At 47.2% G+C, this 18,202-nt stretch overlaps 1 protein-coding gene across 6 annotated transcripts in view; it reads right to left on the reverse strand.

Annotated features, from left to right (window-relative positions):
• Positions 1–4,012: 4,012 nt before the first annotated feature.
• FRMD4B (FERM domain containing 4B) overlaps positions 4,013–18,202 on the reverse strand; it is a 106,552-nt gene continuing 92,362 nt past the window's right edge. For 5 of the 6 annotated variants that reach the window (XM_019620212.2, XM_019620211.2, XM_010718713.2 and 2 more), the window contains 13 exons: positions 16,950–17,026; positions 16,497–16,635; positions 15,890–16,031; positions 14,945–15,078; positions 14,741–14,860; positions 13,326–13,554; positions 11,398–11,454; positions 9,960–10,107; positions 9,026–9,151; positions 7,488–8,293; positions 6,811–6,943; positions 6,168–6,436; positions 5,393–5,523 (listed from right to left, as the gene is read on the reverse strand). In XM_019620212.2, the coding sequence (XP_019475757.1) occupies positions 6,169–6,436; positions 6,811–6,943; positions 7,488–8,293; positions 9,026–9,151; positions 9,960–10,107; positions 11,398–11,454; positions 13,326–13,554; positions 14,741–14,860; positions 14,945–15,078; positions 15,890–16,031; positions 16,497–16,635; positions 16,950–17,026 (2,379 nt within the window). In that variant the 3' untranslated portion in view covers positions 5,393–5,523; position 6,168. Of the gene's footprint in view, positions 5,524–6,167; positions 6,437–6,810; positions 6,944–7,487; positions 8,294–9,025; positions 9,152–9,959; positions 10,108–11,397; positions 11,455–13,325; positions 13,555–14,740; positions 14,861–14,944; positions 15,079–15,889; positions 16,032–16,496; positions 16,636–16,949; positions 17,027–18,202 lie in introns of all 6 variants that reach the window. The other variant, XM_003210179.3, reaches the window with a different exon arrangement.

Consider the following 18,202-nt stretch of genomic DNA (forward strand, 5'->3'; position numbering starts at 1 on the left):
AAAAAAAAAAAAAAAAAAGAGTGCACTTTTAATGAACATAGTTCTTGCTTACTGTTCCTAAGACAAACAGTTATACGTGGATGGATTCTTGCATGAATCTTAGATTCCAGTGTAGGGTGGTTCTATATAAATGGCTTTTCTCTTTTGTGCACATTCTTCGAGGCTTCCAGCCTATCTGTCTCAAAAGCAAAAGAGTTGACAAGTTTTTAACTATTGAGAGGAGTTGACTCCTGTGTCATAACTTGACACTAAGCAGGCCATCAAGCCATGCTTCAAGTGCCTTAAATTTGTTCTGTATTTAAGGCACACACGCTGATGCCAAATACTTGAGAGGAATTTCTATAATGCTGGCTGTCATTTTTTTGCTAATAAAACCCACATATTTATTTCCCTTTGCTACTGATGCATGCCATTTCCCAGTGCCAAGGCATTAAGTGGAAAACAGTCAGAGAATGTGCCTGTGTAACATAACCATGCATTGCTTTTAAGAAACTCGTAAGCTCGATGGGGCAGTCTAAAATTGACCAACAGAGGCATACACCAAGAATGTGCAGCAATCCCTGTAATGCAATATGGGGATTATAACGGGTCAGATGATGGGGACCTGAACAATAACAACCGCTGAGTAACGAGAGCAATCGTGGAGAGAAACCCTGTGGGAAAGTCACCAGGGAGAAAAAAACACCCCGCACACCTCCAAATGGTTACAGCTGTATGATCAGATTGAGTTTGCTGCTTAAATACAGCAGTGATGTCTGGCTTTTGAGGCATATGCCCTAAGTGCTTGAGGGGGAGCTGTGAAGTGGAGCTCTGGGGCAAAGCAGAGGGACAGGGACCTGATGTGGAGAGGTTTGGTTGCCACAATCTGTCCCAAGACAGAACCAGAAAGATTTCTTATGCATTTATTTTGCACTTTCCACTTTCAGATAAGGCTGAGAGCAGCTGAACCAAGTCCTCGTTGTGCCATAAGACAGCACCAGTGCCATCATCCATGATCCTTATTGCAGGGAAACAAAAATGAGATTGTGAGCAGAGGGAAAGAGGACTGCAGGGGGAGCTGGGCCATGCCAGGAAATAAAAACGGCAAATTTCAGCGCCAAGCAGGGCCCCAGCACCCCACAGTGACATCCAAGGAATTGCCATCACGTCCAACACCAGCTCGCACTGGGGATGATGAAATCATCAGTTGCTGCTTCCTGAACCATTTCAGCTGTTTGAAACCATTTGACAATAACCTACCCAATCTCCTTGGGCAGCAAGCACAGGTCCATGCCAGCTGTTGGTCCCGAGCAGGTGATGTGCTCTGCACCACTGGCAATGCTATCACATCTCACATCCTGTCCACCTTTGTGTGGCAGATCCTCAAGAACGACAAAAGCCCCACCCTACAACAAGCAGATAAAATTAAGTTTTACAATATCTTCTGCCTTCTTTGCCAAATGTATAATCTACCTCCAATCAGTCAGTGCTGTCTGATCAAAATTGTGATAACAAAGCACAAAGGGCTCTTGGAAGAGTAACACCATCATCATAACCTTCCAAATGAGTGATCTCTACAAGCTGAACTGCTGAATTCAACACAAACCAGACAATGAAAAGAATCAATGAGCCAGCAGATCAGATATCAGAACCTGTAGTCCTTCTGGCTAGCAATGTCACCCTTTGCTTCAAACACAGGGGTGTATCTGCATTTCATGGCAAACAAACCTATTGCAGCCTCGCGCTCTGTATCACCCTGCCACCAAAACGTGCCCAGGGGAAGTGCTGCTGGGGCTACGTGATGGGTTCTGCACATGTCCTGCCCTAACCTCTGGCCAGGAACAGGTGGGAGGCTGCTTCTTGAGTTACTCCAGCTGAGCCCCTGCTGGCTGCAAACCCTTCTCTGCCTGTGGCTCGTTGATGGCACCCTAACCATGAACTAGAAACTGAGACTTACGCATGCTGCTGAGCCCTGGGAGACATCACTCAGAAGTCAAGGGCTTGCTAAGGGACACGGATGATGAAGCTTGATGGAGGACGAGGAGTTTCTCCTTGGCTAAGGTTTCACCACTCTGACAAGGACCCTACTGTCTCCATGTCCCCCTGCGCTACCAGCACCAACCACTGCTTACACCATCCCTTCTTCCAAGCAGGGAATGTCACATCAGCTTTACTTTCAGCATTGGGGCTTGGAGATAATGGCTTCCAATGGGAAGCCCTGGGACATGACCCAGGTGGTCCCAAATCCACATCCAACAGCTGAAAAGTGAAGGTTTGGCTGGAGCAGTGCACTGGGATGTCACCACTTGCATCCACTGGTGTCACAGTAAAGCTGGAGATATGGAGAGTGGTTTTGGAAAGCTCAGCTGGGCTTGTGCCTGAAAATGCAGATGGAAGCCAGGCACAGCCCCATCCACACCCTGGCTGCATTTACTGTGCCAGGATGAAGCCCATCATCCCACCACTTGGTGAAACTGGCAGCATCCCCATCTGCACTTACCCTACTTACACTGAAGCAAACGTTAAATTGTTTCCAATGAAAGCTGCATGAAATGGGACAAGTTGGGCTGCATCCAGGTTACAGCCTCTGCCTTATGCCAGCACCAGAGCACCGTGAACGAGCACATGGAACTGTTTATGCCTTTGTACATTTACAGAATAAAGCAAGACTCTTTTTTTCCCCATTGTTCTTACCTCAAATAGCTGCAAAGAGTGCCCAAAACAATCTGAAAGCCACTCCAGGAAATTTCTGTTTGCAGCTAGATAAGGACATCCCTTAGGACGTGGAGTTTCCCCCCCAGCACAGAACGAGCCCGAGACCATCACGGTGTCCGCGAGCCTTTCACCTCGGTGCGTCACGCTGTTCGTGTCCTGGCTTTGCTCTGGATGGCAGCAAACACCAATTCCTAAGGACCTCGGGGGTGGGAAGGCTCCTCTCCTCAGCGGCACTGGTTGGTCGCTAGGTGTCCCTGCTCACCCTGCGGAAAACCAGCTGAGGCAGCACGTCTAACAAAGCCCGGGTCGTTTGAGTTCCGCATTTGAACTAATACAACAGTATTAGTAACAGGTAACAGTTATAAACCGCATCATCGTTACCTTTTCAGGTGTGCTATGCGGACCTGGTGCCACAACGGCCGTGCACCTAGGCAGCATGGTCAGCAGGCTGGGAAGTCTGGGAAGCCTAAAGGGGTGCAGGCAGCAAAACCCGGCTGCCTGCTGGTCAGAAAGCCCTGTGCCCTCTGGCTTGTCCCCCCACGAGGGGTTCAGTTGTTGAAATCCAGCCCCGGAGGTTTCATGCTCCATGGACGGTGGATGGACTCCACTTGAAGCCACCTGCATTTCCCATGTTCTCAACACATCACCCCAAGTCACCCCAAACCACCCTGATCTCAGCCAAACAACGGCAGCAGCTGGGTGCCAGCCCTGTGCCAACATGGGCACGTCAGGCTAGGAACAGGAAGGGGAAAGGGAAGGGCACAGGAAGGGAAAAGCCCACACAAAATTTAATGGCTACAGCATTGAAATAAAGGAACGTAAACAATGCTTGAAATGGGGAGATCTTGTCCTTTTTTTAAATGAAAACCCTTTATGAGTACTGATGAACTGCCAGAGTGCAGGGACAGCATTTGTTATGCATGGGGCAATGGACCCCAAGCCATGCAGCTGCCTGCTGCAAGCACGCCCTTAGTGAGCCAAGTTTGCCAACAGAAGAGGTTCCAGAACTACCATGAGAAATGCAACAATAGGATAACATGGGGTATCAGAGCAGGCTGACTCACTTTTGTACTCCTAAACCTGGATATACCACATACTGCACTCTCCCAAGCACTCAAGCAGAGACACCTCAAAGAGAAACAGGAGAAATATCAAAGAGGTTTTGGTAGCACACTTTGCAGTTTATTGACCTATACAAAATAATAGGTCTAAAAATCCGTGAGTAGTAAAAGAATAAGCAAAAAAGAGCTTTCGTATTTCTAGAAGGCTATACAAATATGTAAAACCAAGGAAATAAGTTATTTTTTATTTTGTTGGGTTTTTTTTTTGTTCGTTTAATTCCCAATTGCGACTCTAATACAAACGACTAAGTACCAGCTTAACAAGTGTGTCTTTCTGTATATATTACATGCTCTGGAATATTGGTAAAAAACGTCAAAAAAGTGTATCAGAAACCTTTCTATTCACAATATGAACAGGGAGTTACTAATCCTTTGTATAAAAGAAAGAAGAGCACCATCGTATGGGATCCTGAAGCACACACAGCTGAGACACGAGAGAGATTTTACAGTATGCAGATGAGTCATCAATCACGCAAGTGAACCCATGCTAACTTGTTCCTACAGGTGGATGATATGAGGTAGGTTTATCCCTCTCTCAGACCAAGACTGCAGTCCCACTCTTTCCTAGACACGTGGTTTTGTGAAAATGCTGTTCTGTCACTTGGTGACTCCGCAGCACAGCAGGCAGTGCAGGTGAGCGCGGTGCAATGCTAATGCCCCTCGTTGTAAGGCACCCACTGCGCTGGCTGTGTTGGCATCCACCCTACAATACTGGCCGTTACGTCACGTCACGTTGCTCCTGTGCCAGGCAGAGCTCCCCATTTCCATCCTTGATTTGCTATGGCAGAGCAATGCGGAGCTGCCACCCAGCAATGATGGGGTCTGCCTGCCTCCAGACGGCGAGGTTGTACCACAGAGAGGTCAGACAGTGAGGTTGTTTGTGACGCTTCATCACGGGGAGGAACAGACTCCTCTGCTTCCCAAACCCACAACCCGGAGTTTTAGGTGACATATTGTGACAGCTCATTCTTTTCTTCCCAGAACTCCTTTGCGGTGCTAACAATCACTCTTAACAACACCCCAAAAACAGATAAATTCATTCAAACCTCTGTAACAACAACAAAAAAATCCAGCCTTCCTTCAAGTAATGTTCCAATACTGATCAAATCACCCTTTGTCTCATTCACACACACAGAATCAATCCTTCATCAGCTTATGAAAGTCCTTCCAGGTTCTCACAAGCCACGGCGGAAGAAATTCCCATTTGTTCTTCTTCTGGACATCAGAACTGTGCTCCTAGAATTCCTGCTTTTTCCATGTTTCCTTTTCACATTTATTTTTTCTGAGGTTTGCTTTCAACACCTTCCAACCTTTCCACAAAAGTGCTCGCTGAACATAAATACTCCAACCAAGTGCTGCATCTTGTCATAGATTCAGTTGTGGCTTGCCCTTGCTCTTGGAGGCGATGTGGATTCAGAAAGAAACGCCGTTCCTGGTAAGACTTTGTCATTTTGCTACAATCCCTCTGAATGCTGAGTTTCATCATTCCCGGCGACATCGGTCTGGAAGGTGCACCCGAGATCTCCTTCGGAGTAACAGCATTTTGTGCAAGGCACGCAAGGGTACGAATGCAGGGCTGTGGGCGGCCTACACGAGTGTCCCAGGCTTGGAATCCTCATGCCAGAACAACCTCTGCTCGCTGTTGTGCAAGTCTTCCTCCAACTGGTTCTCCTCATCACCACCCAGTTGGCTTGGCTCTGGGTACACTCTGTAAGAGATAAAACACCAGGGATAAGCAGGAGCTCCCATCCTCCCCAGAGCCCCAAACGCCCACTGCCTCGGTGCCATGGGCACGAGCACACGATAGCCCCATAGGCTGGAAGGAGCTGTGGATGCTGTGAGTGCACTCTGGCAACATTTGGATCCAAATGCAAACCCCAGGCTTTGTGCTAGCTGTGTGTGCAACAGGATCACTGCTGCTCAAAGTTGTCAGGAGTACGGAACGTATTGATTGCTCGTTTGCCATAATCACATTGAAATAAAAAAAAAAACCAAACCCACGGATTAATGATTGGCCAAATGATTGAGAATGTGAAAAATTAATAGGAAAAAAAAAACACTCAGAAAAAGCTGCCAAAACACACAGATTTCAAAGCTCAATTATGGAAAGTTAAGTAATTAGTACCAACAGCACTCTTAAACACTACTGTTATAGATCTCTTAAATCACTGCAATAAAAACAACAAGGCATTCAGCTTAGCAAACAGGACCCAGCAAAAGCCTCTGCACCTTTCCTTACTCTTTAGCTTCTTCCTAAACAGATGAACAAGGCGGACCTTGCCTGCGAGGCAGCCTGGCACAAGCACAAAGCACAACCCCCTGGTGCAGGGCACACACATGCGCAGTACTTACACTACAGCTGGCTGTGCTTAGCACGGGGGCACCGAGACATGGCAGCACGTGTGCCACTTCTGGGACAGGCAGCTGCTGTTCTCCCCGGTGACGGCTGGCGTTCAAGCACCGGGGCAGAGCAAAACCACAAAGCAGGAGAAGCAAGAGTACTGCATGCATTTCTGCAACGCCCCAGTGGGTTCCTGGGCTCCTTGCAGTCCTCGGGAAAGCCCCTGCACCCAGGGAGGCTGCAAGCAGCAGCAAGTCGTGCCGAGGTCGGCGGCTGAGCTCTGCCAAGCAAGAGGCGCTTGGTTTATTAATGGGCTGAGCGACGGCGGTGTTGCCTTGCAGCAGCAGCACGCAGGTGTGTGGATGAAGGGAGGTGAGAAGGGTGCTGTGCCCAGCTCCACTGCTGCACTGCAGGGAGTGCGAGGCTTTGGCTGCATCAGCTGGGAAGCTCATCCTTCCCCATGCCTGGATGATCCCCGTTCCCTTAAGGGTGCTGGAACAGTTAGGCTGTCTATACCAACAAGAAGGTACCTTCTTAAAAGGCAATTCTATAACCACTCCTCATCCCAGCCCTCTGAAACCAAGCTGCTTGCTTCAGATGTTTTGGTAGCCTATAAAGTGCAGGAGGGGCAGAAAATCTCAACTTTTTACTCACCTGCTCTGCAAAGGGAGGTTGCCATAAGTGTTTCCATAACAGCTGGCAAAAGAGGAATGAGATAACGTATCATAATCTGAAAGTCCCAGTGCAAGTGGGTTCCGCCAGTTCCCAGAAGTGTTTGCAGAAGATGCTGGAATTAAGAATAAAAAATGGTACAGCTAATTAGATCTTTCTGCAGCCCAGGGAGATGAGAGAAATTATACAGTTCTCATTACTGATCTCTACGGGTTTTTGTGGGACACAAACAAAATACTGTCTATATACAAGCACCACGGGGAGCAAAACTGCGTGGGCAATATTCCAAGTGAGGGAATCTCTCTTTATTAAAGACTGTTCAGTGGTGCTGACTGCACTGTATTTTGGACAGTGACACAGCAGCTGCATGTGTACGGCACACAGGTGGGTGCACTGCTTCTACTTGGTTTCAGGCAGGAATGTCTACATGTGGCTCTCTGTGCTTTTTTAGGTTATTGTGCTTACAAAGAGTAAAAGTTCCACCCAGAGAAGGCAACAAGCAAGTAATATTCTTCCCAAGCACAGAACAAAAGGGACAAAAATCCTGTTGAGTTCCTTATCTACCTTTCGGCCCTGCTTATATCATTCATTACAAGGGATGAATGTGATGAACAGAAGGGATGTGAAGAACACTTAGCATCAAACCAACGAGACATTACCCGATGAGAAAGACGACACCCGACTGCTGGGAGAGCACGGCACCTGCAGACCAGCAAAGCCCAAACTCCTTTGAGACCCTCTGTCAGACTCAAAGCCTGCCTGCAGGCAATGACCCTGTTCCTTTTGACTGGAGGCACGCTGGTACCAACCACGGAGATGCTCTGCTACTAAGGCCTTGTGAATGTTTTTGGTTATATGCTCCGTTTTAGCAACTTGCTTCCTCGGAAGCCGTAGAGTTGCGTATGGGTTGTGCGGTACTCTGTCCACTTCATCCTCATTGTAAGACCTGAATTCCCTGTAACGGTCGTATCCGTAATGTGCCGATGAGCGATACGAAGGATTGACACTGTACTGCCCCTCTGTATCGCTCTCATAAACGTATCCACCATTGTAATAAACATCAGATTCGGTGTATGGGGAATATCCAGAAATATAGTAGCTGGAGGAAGGCTGCTCCTGGCTTTTGTGGTAGACACCATTCCGGACATCCTTTTGGGCAAGATTTGGCATGCTTCCTGAACCTGCAGCAGAGATGTGCTGTTTCTTTGACCGTCTTCGACCCCTGGTCCTGTTGTCAAGTGTCTGAGTAGTGTAATACGGTTTGGGTGTAGGTGTCACGCAATAATATTCGGTGCTCGACTGGCTGGTGTAGGATGATCCATCATCGAGGATCTCAGTGCTGCTGCTCCTCTGGGACTTTGTGAGGGAGAAGGCCGTCTTCTCAGTGGGAACCTCAGCCAGGAGGTGGGTCTGGGACTCCAGGCTGCCACTGCGCTGCCTGCAGTGGTGTGGGGAAACATCTGGCCTGCAACAATACAGACGTAGGTTGGTTAAATGCAGGCACGCAGGCAGAGAGCTGGAGAGAGCACATGTGGACAAATCAGGCATGCTTCCTCCCCAACCAAAGCACAAAATCAAACCAGTATTTCCTTTTTACATAGAATTTGGCTTGGTTGAATTTTCCATTTGCTGCAGCAGCAGCAGATCTTTCAGATAAAAGTTATGGTGAGCAAGGTAACCTACGAGAGTGACAGAGGCAGCAAAGCTCACAACCTCTCGTTTTGCAGTGACTTACAGGAGGGAGCTCACAGTCAAAGTATGCAACATCTAGAGTATGTAACATCTAGCCAAGCAGCTGAGCAAAGATGGGAGCATAGGAAGGTGGGTTTCCTGCAGCTGTGTTACCTCAGCTAAATAAACCATGAGCTTTACCAGCTTTTAATATTTATAGCATCTCTCCTTCTCACAGTAAGGGCAGTAATTTGGATCTCTCTTCTCCACTGGGTCTCTTATTTTTCAGGAGGCCCAGAGGACGTGAGTCCACAGATGATATCTATAAGCACATAGCTTCCATCTCACCCCTATTTGCAGACAGACTCCCACTTGTGCAGCAGTGCACGCTGCTATCTGTGCTGCTGCAAATGCTCTCACATGCATGTCACAAAGCTGGTGCAGCGCTGTGCCAGCAGATGGTGGCTGATAGCAACCCAGTGCCCCAAATATCCAGATGAGGCATTCAGACAGTCTGGCCCCTTACTGTAAGTGGCTGCTACTGTAGGCATTGCGTGTGAGCACAGGTGTTGTAGGCATGCTTCTTCCTCCATGGGACGGGGCTGCTCGTTCCAGGGTGCGGTAAGGACTGCTGTGAGTGGAAAGTGGGTCCCTGCAGCAAAGAATACAGAGTTCCAATTAGGTTAAACACAATGCAAGTCACACAGACCGAGACTGTGTGCACCCTGGCTTAAAGGGAAGGGAGAAAAATCATCTGAATGCTTCATAAAAGACGCAGTCCAAAAAACATTGAGATCAGTGGGAATCCTTATACTAAGAACAACCAGCATCAGATCAGACTCACGCAGAATAATCCCACAACTCAGCTACTGCTTCTGTGTGCTCCATGCTGTTCCCCCTGCACACAAGTGCCCAAATCCTATAAATCCATATTGGAACCTGAGCCACCTGCTGCAGCTGGCACTGATGCTGGCAGCATGTGGCTTACATCCCAGCAATTCTCCTATTTTTAGACAAACTGCTTCTCAAGTCTCAGGTGAATTCTTTGTGTTGTAACAATGTACCTGCTGAAATACTGATAGGATCAGGAGAGATGGTATGGTTTGGTGTTATCTGAAGCAATTACAGTCACCAGAAAAAAACAAGTTGTTTAACACTGAAAACAAACCACAAAAATAGAGACAGAGAGTGAAAGTAATAGTGGGCAATTCCTTAAGCACAACCCTTCCCACTGCATTTGTCACCTGACTCACAAAAACAACACTCCCCTGCAGTTTCACAGACCCTGATGACTACCTGTATACACGTGTATTACTAAGCAGCAAATTTAATGCTTATCACCAAACTCTTAAACCACAAGGGAAGCGTGGAAGCAGCAGCAGCTCTGAGAGTCCATAATAACAAATCTGACACAGACAGGACTGAGCTCTCCTGCCTAGAAGAGCTGAGATGTGCAGTACCTGGAATGTCGTGATTCCAAGAGCTGCTCGTTCATGGATGACTTTCTGAGATGAACTCTCTCCAGCCCGAGAGACTTCGGTGGAAGCAGCCTTGGGGAAAGCTGTGCAGAGCTGGTTCGTTGTGCTGGCACACTGAGGGATTCACTGCCTGTTGGAAAGAAATATGTGTTTAGTTAAGCAAAATCCATGCTATTTTTGCCCTTTGTGGAAATCTGCAGCCACTGAGCAGAAGCTTTGTGCCATGGAGACGAGGACAGGAGCTGTGACTCCAGGAGGCTGCAGCACAGCTGCCTGCGCCATGCTTTCCTGGCAGGACATTGTGGAGGTTCATGCAGGTTTCACAGCCCTGACTGCTGCTGAGGTTCCTGCTCAGCACTGTGCAGGACCACCAAGTGGGAGCTCTTTGGGCAAGTGCCTGTTCTGCATCTCTCTCCCTCCCAGAGCAGAGCTGGCACGCTCAGCTGCACCAAAGCCAGTTACTCTCCCTCACCATTCAGCACTTCACTTGAAAATGACATTTTAAGGATTAGTTTAACTACAACCTGAAAGGAACTGACTTCAAAAGCGACTGAATGAGCACTGACAGACAAATTTGGCTGAAGGCAGTTGTGAAGATGTTGGCTAGATCCTTGTTCTCACTTTGCTTACGGCAAAATCCGGCAAAATCCCATTAGAACCAAAAGGAAACTACAGCTAACACAGGTAAATGTAGGACAAGTATCACAGAGAACATGTTCCCAAACCGAAACCTCAGCTCTACTTCTGCAAGCAGGAACCAGGTGTAACTCCTTTTTATAGTGTCAGATGGCTTGTACGAGTCTAAAACTGGGACAAGCAAGATCAGAATCAGGCCCGAACTGAAAAGTGAGTAATAATTTAGATAATGTTTGTCCCGAGATGATGATTATCCAGCAAAGGGAGAGGCAAGCCAAGTCCTTTCCACCTTGTGGAACAGGGTGTGAATGTGTGTCTGTGGGTGTGTGCGTGAAATGAGTAAGCTGAGCAAACACCAAACCCATGCAAGATGCAGCTCACTAGGTAACGCTGAAACGTAAACAGATCACTGCTGCCTCTGACTCTTCCACTTTTAGTGAGTTTTAGTAGCTGTGAGGACAGAAGGGCTGGGCAATTCCTCCCAGCTCCCACCTCCTCCAGCTACTCATCTGCCTCTGGTCAGGTCCCAGGGACAAAGCATCTGCTGGAAATTCACAGCAGCTGATCACCGTACAACCAGATTCCTTCCCTGAAGATGACTCAAATCAGCCCACGGAGCAGAACCTTTCAATAAGTTACTCATTATGATCACCGACTCCTGACTAAGCTCTTTTTTCCTCTGCTGCAATTTGTCATTGGAAGACAATAAAATAGCAGCCTAAAGGGAGTTAAGTCAGTGAGTATCTCCGAACAGGCAGAAGGAAGAAAAGGATAATCAACGTACCGTCATCATAGGTTGTTGTATCAGAGAGAGAGCTGCTCTCAGATGGGATTATGTCATCTGTGAATGAAAACAAGCACTTTAAGAACACTCAACATTAATTTCAGAATATCACATGGAGTTTATTTTCTAAAGCTCGAGAGTCTGTTCATACCTATAAAGCTGCAACCAAAACATTTCAGACTTCAGCAGCCCAAAGACAGTCCTGCTCTGCTTTCCTCTCAGGACCTACTTGTTTCCACTGCAGTTCTGCAAGCTACCTACATCATTATCAAAGCAGATTTTTTCAGCTGTGGTGGGAATCAGGCCAAGATTCAGAAAGGTGTTTTCCATTCAACTCTTAAGAGATCTCACATGGTGTTCTGGTGCTTCTATAGGAGGCAGGAGCCTACACAGACAAGTAGATCTTGGCTGCTAACATCTAATCTCCTCAGGTACATCCGAAATCCTACTTGGTAGGTCCTAAACACCTTTTGAAATTTGGCATTATGTTGATTTGTGTGCAAATTCTGCTTCAATTCAATTCGTAAGAACTCAGGAGGAAATTTTTGCTGATTTCAATCACACGCAGGAGCTCTGAATTCAAATCCCAAACCTGTGCAATTCCCTACAAAGGGGAAGAAACTCTCTGAGGGGACAAAGAAAGCAAAGAAAAGGGAGAGGAGAACGTGGAGAGCAGGAGATAGCCCCGTGTGTCCTTCACCTCCCATCCCTGGAGGCCTGGGATGGAAACAGCTATGGTGTGATTCAATAAATCAGTGTTGCCATTCAATGCGTCATTTCCAAGCCAGTCCCAAACTTTATAGCTACAAGAGACATCACTGCTGAGCTTCACACATCCCTGCACCTTGAGCCCAGAATACCATCAGTGACAGCAAAAAGCTTGCACATAAAATCAGGTATTGAAATTGAAGCAAGAGAGAGCTGCTTCTGGTGGAGTAAACGTGCCGTGCTGCAGGAGTTGGGAGCTGGAAAGGAATACAGCTAAGCTACTGCTGGAGCAATGCCTGCTGCTCCCACCCGCAAAAAGGCAGACCCTCAGAGGAATCCAGTCCTTTCTGTCTGTGCTCCTCTTCTCAGATGGCAAACAAGGATGCCATGCATCAGATACTGCAAAACAATGGGCTAAATGGTGTTTGTTTAAGGACCAAGGAGTTGCATGTCCAACTCTGAAGTTCCTTGTTTGCACGATGGCAGAGAAAGCTCCATGCAACAAACAGCAGCAGGTATGCATGGATGGTGTCTTTCAGCAGCTTACTCTGCTGGCACTGCACGTCATGAGCACCAGGTAATGCGGGACCTCCCACGCTTAGTGCCCAGATCAGTGAGCAATAGCTGGAAAAACAGATGTTTTCTTCACCTCCGTCAATCAGGAACGAGATGGGCCACATTTAAAGAGCACTCATCATCCCCTCTCAGGATTATCGCCTTGTGATGATGGACAGCCCAGCACTGCTGCATTGCGTGCTGGCTGAGGACCCACACCAAGCTCTCAGTGAGAGCGAGGCACAGCGAGGGCAGGAAAACTCACACAGTCTGGTTATGCCAGAACTGCAGCATTGCAAAAAACAGAGGGAGAGAGACCTCATGTGTGGCAGCTCAGCAATACACCTGTATCCAGTGCACTACAAACTGGGACACCACACCAGTTTCAGCAGCGATGCTCCTGCCAGCCTTCCATCTATAGCACTGCTGGCCTGCACCTGGCACTGCTACGTGTCTGCACTTGCGGCCAGAACAGGAGCTAATCTGCTCTCAGCCCCTGAGCTGTGTGCTTATTGTAGCAGATGCAGCAATTGCATCTCGCTTTCTTACTTAACTGCCTCACAGAAGATAAAAATCATATAGAGATGTAAACAAAACACATAAGTGAGCCAAATATGACTTCTTTGTTTTCTGTCTTCATCAAAACACGGAGAATTCTCGTTTACCTGGCAGAGTAAGAGTTGATTTTTGGGTTGGCTTTTTGCCACACTTGATCCTGTATTCATTTATGGAATTTTCTATCTCTTGAAGCTTTTTTACAGCATCGGCATACTCCTGTTTTCTTTTCTTCTTCACATTTTTGCAGAGGTCCGGCTCGCTGGCAAGTTTCTTTGCAGCTTCCACCAGCTTCTGCTGTATGATAAAATTGCTTTCCAATTCCTGCAAAGCGGGATCCTGCAAATTTAAGAGATGAGTTATTCAGATGAGATTACACAAAAGACAATCTGGTTTTGTGGTAACGAAGTGAGATCTTGAGCACAAACCACAGAAACACCAAAGCTTATACACGAGAATCTCAGCACAGGAAAACTTCGGATGCTCTGTCTGTGACTTAAGATCATGAGATCTCTCAAGAAAGATCCGAGGTTCTCAAGGCTGGGTGGCTGAAATTGCACACCTGAGTTCAAGGTTAGCCCCACCTGTTACATGGCCAGCTCACAGACCTCCTGTTCCAAGGCAAAGCCTGAAAACATCTCTTTGAATTCTCTACATTAGAGAAAATAACAATTTCCATCACCATACCTACATAACAAGGAGACTGGAGATTTAATGAGTTGTTTGTAAACAATTGTGAGAGGTTCATATGAAAGAAGCAGAGAAGTGCGAAGTGGCACATTATTAAATCTGGACAGCAGGACTTTGTTTCAGTTGCATTTAAGCAGTTTGCTACAGCAGACAGAGGTTACGCCAGTACTATAGAAGCCAGGGCAGAGAGTTTGGGGGTGAAAGATGGATGCAAAATGCTCAACATCTTCTGCTACTTGGATGATACAGCCAGATAACAAATCTCTCAAGGAATGAGGGGGAATGATGCATGTCCAGAAACAACATACACCTGAATTAGCACAGCTCCTGAGTCAGGCTCTGCCAGCAAAATTCACATTAGCTTCTTGAGCAATATAGAGAGAGCTTCTGCTTAGGTGGAACTTGCATTAAGCCAGAAATAAATCTCCTCCTGCTGTCATCTCTCACCCAACTATGCTCACAGACAGGTGATTTTGCAAAGGGAACAACACATCTCTGTCATGCTCTGGGTTCAAACACAAGCTCAGCACGAAACAAATCAGTACTCATGAGGAGGAAAACTCACAGTCACACATTGCCAAATGGCACCATCTATCTGTTCTTTTCCAATTAGCAGCAACATTCACATTAAGATATAAGTAATGCAGCCAAACCAGGGTTCAGGTTAGAGAGCTTTAAGGCTGAAATAAGGGCAGCACATGTCAAAATCCCCTCAGCACAGGCATGCAACTGTCTCATCTTAAATCACCAGGGAAGAGCAGGATTGTTTAGAAGTAGCTTTGGCCACCGGTCTGACCACCCCACCTCTGCTGTGCAAACAAGCCACAGCACTCACCTCCTCAGTAGGGAGCAGGTTGTCATCCAGCTTGAAGGCTGTGCCGACACGTCTTCTGACCTGGGGAGGTTCCTCTCCAGCACTCAGAGGATACTCCTTTGGCATCTTGCCCGTCAGCTCCTGAGGAACAGAGATGGCTCTACGTGAAGGTCCAATGGGCAAGAAGGCCTCTCACCCACCTCCACCCCCATGCGCAGCTCTCACCGCCTCACGCAGGCAGATTTTCTTCAGCTCCTCAACTTTCTGGAGTAGTTTTTCCTGAAGGAGTTTCTCTTTCTTCTTTAGCTCCATAATTTTCTCCTTCTTTTGTTCTTCGCTGACCTCTGAATCCTGAGAGCCTGAAAAATACATTCGTTTTATTAGAGAATTTGCAGGTAAAAGTCATTTCATTCTGTCCTACGACAGGCAGGTGAACTGAGATCTCCTCAAAGCTGGCTGTCCTAGTTACACTGCATCACCTTTGAGACAAAACATCCAGCCCCTGTGCCATACAGGATGCAGGCTCTAAGGAAATCCACACTCCTTCAAACACCCAACAACTGCAAGTAAGCCCCAAGCATACAACCTGAAAAACCCACTATCCAGAACATTAGGATTAGCATTATGGATATCTATGATCCTTGATACAGACACTGATGATCCTTGCTTGGGTTTCAGCTCCAGGCACTCTGGTGGGACATGGCAGGTTTCCATCTGCCCAGACCTATAGAGTATAGGTGGCAGAGACATCCAGAGTCCACTTCAGAGCCGAATTTTATTTGAGAAAACCTCTTTTCTGCTGATTTTTGAGGAAGCTCAAGTCCATTCAACACTTAGGGCAGGTGCTTGAAACCTGCTTGGATTAAACTGCCCTCAAACTTAGATGAGACGTGCAGTCATCCAAGGACAGACTAACTGGTAAACTGATGGCAAGTTACTTATGGATCAAGATTACACGGGTGCTTATCTGCCTTCAGCATATTTTTATTTCTTTGTTAGTTATAGCAGGAGAGGAAACAGCATATGATAACAACAGATGTTACCATCTCATATGTAAACTAATGCATGCTGTCACAGTTTTGTTGTATTTATGGTCAGCTGGACTCAATGTCCCTTCCTATATACACAAGCTCTGCTGTATACAAGGCTTTGGTTTACACAGAGTGTTACCTGATGAGATTAAGCTGCCATTGCTGGCCATAATAAGCTGATTTTTTGCCTCCAGTGTCACTAGTTTTGAAACCTTTGGCGTTCCCATCTCTGTCAAATCCATGGCGATATCATCCAAACTTCTGGCTGAAGGAATTTTTGCCTGAAGGAGTTAGAAAATAAAATCAAGTTACTTCTAATTAATTTCAGAACACAAGGTCACGGAAGATGCCATTTCACTCCTCATCCCCCAAAAACCCTCGCACAAGAGCGGACTGCCCCAGCACTCCTCCAACCTGGCCCCAAAGCCTGAACTGCCTCCAAATCCCTTCTCTATTTGCACCCTTCTCAAAATGAACATGAGAAGAGACAAAAGAAAAAAAGGCAGATTAAACACTGAGACGTGGGAATTCCCTTTGCTGTGATTACATTTCCATAGCTCTTAATTGGAGGCAGGCTCAAATAGATCCTATAACAATACCTTAGCTGATAGTCTGCTCAAAAAGCAGATGAAAACTATTTGTATTTTTTCTCCGGAGAGCAGTTTATCCATGGAACAACATACACTGAAGGACGTGCGGGAGAGGTGTTGAAGCTTATGCCTACAGCAAAATGCTGTGTAACTTACTTTGCTTTGTTTTCTGTCCAAGTAGAACTGGTGTTGACTGATTGCCATTACCCAGATGGATTTGATCAGGGAAGTGTTTGCATACCAGGTTTGCACTACCAGCCCGCTCTGACCAAAGGTCCTTCTCGACACTGAAATCCTGAAGAGGTGAAAAGAAATGCAACTTGAGGACAGCCCTGCTGGGTTTAAAGCCCCCAAAGCCTGTTTCCTCATCAGTCAAGGCTTCATGCTAGAGACCTGAGAACTTGGATTTCCTTCTCGCCCCCCACCTGCGGCTCCCTTTCCTCCCCTCTAACTCCCAGGAGTTGGCTCCATAGCACAAAGCCAAAATTAAACACAGTTCTGCATTGACATCAGCACAAGAGCCCTTTCCACCCATCAGTTCGCAGGGACAACGAATGCCCACACTGGGAGAGATTCCTCCCACGGCTCTGGGTGCCCCTCCAGCCTCACCTGCGTGGATCGTGCACTTCCACAGCAAACTTCTTCTCACGGAAATAGAGGTTTTCCAGCTGTTTCCATTGGAATAGCTATAGGAGAATTGGGAAAGAGTGGCACAGCACCGTCACTCCAAGTGGCACTGATCTCTCCCCCAGGTTATGCAACTCCAGCAAACTACAAATTCTGTGCATCTTCAGCTATGGCATAGACTCAGCAATAACATTCATAACATCAGTTAAAACAAGCACACAAATACAGATGTTCAGGATGCCCTTCAAGTAAATGCACACTTTTACAAGCAATGCATTGCAACTTTTGGATTTTGCCTGCGATGAATCTGCTTGCACAAATAGCACATTTAATGTCACCCCTCGATGTTTGTAAGGACCTCAGGAAGGTGGACAAAGTCCTTTTCTTTCTGTTTAAATGCAAAAGAACCATAAAGTAATCACATTAACACTGACGGTCTCTTCCCATAGAGGGAGCAGCTGGGGGAAGCCCCAGACCTCTGTTTTCTGAAGAAACAAGGCGTGAGGCTCAATGAGACACTTTGGAGAAGGGCTAAGACACACAGCAAAACCACAGGGAGCAGAAGGAGCCACCCCGCAGCACAGACATGCTGCAAGGAAACCACTGCCTTCCTGCTGAACGCCAGCAGGGAGAACAGCATACCTGTGCAGCAGGGCTCGGGGATTCCCAGGTATTAGAAACACAAGGTGTGAGGGCACATGGTGTCCACACCATGAAGGCAGCCAGGCAGCAGTGTCCCCTCCATCCCATCCCATTGGTGCCACCAGCCCCACCAGTGCGATGTTCCAGCAGGATGTGGCTGAAACCAATGCACTGTGCCACAGCTACAGAAGAACTTCGCGTTTGATCAAGTTGCAATTTGTGCCGTGCTCCACCTGAAGCATTTTCGCCGCGGGTTGGAACAGAGACCTCGTTCACACCTTTTGTGGGAAAACCCCAGCGCTGCTCTTTCAGCGAACTTTCATCTGCTTCAATAAAACTTTCCTTTCTATAGCACTACGACTTGTTATTCTAATCATAAATCTCTGCTCGATGAAAAACGCGTCGGGGGGAAATGTCACTGACAGAAACTCATAAGTCATTCCCAAAAACACCATACGAGTTTGCCGCTTCAGTCTATTTATCTTTGAATCCAACCCACCCAACGCTACGAGCGCACTGCCCGCTCTCCCTTTGTCGCCGAACTTCCCAAACAAACATTTTCCCACGCAGCCGCTGCCTTACGGCCCGCATCA

The sequence above is a fragment of the Meleagris gallopavo genome, chromosome 14 (genome assembly GCF_000146605.3).
Source record: "Meleagris gallopavo isolate NT-WF06-2002-E0010 breed Aviagen turkey brand Nicholas breeding stock chromosome 14, Turkey_5.1, whole genome shotgun sequence".
Taxonomy (NCBI): Eukaryota; Metazoa; Chordata; class Aves; order Galliformes; family Phasianidae; genus Meleagris; species Meleagris gallopavo.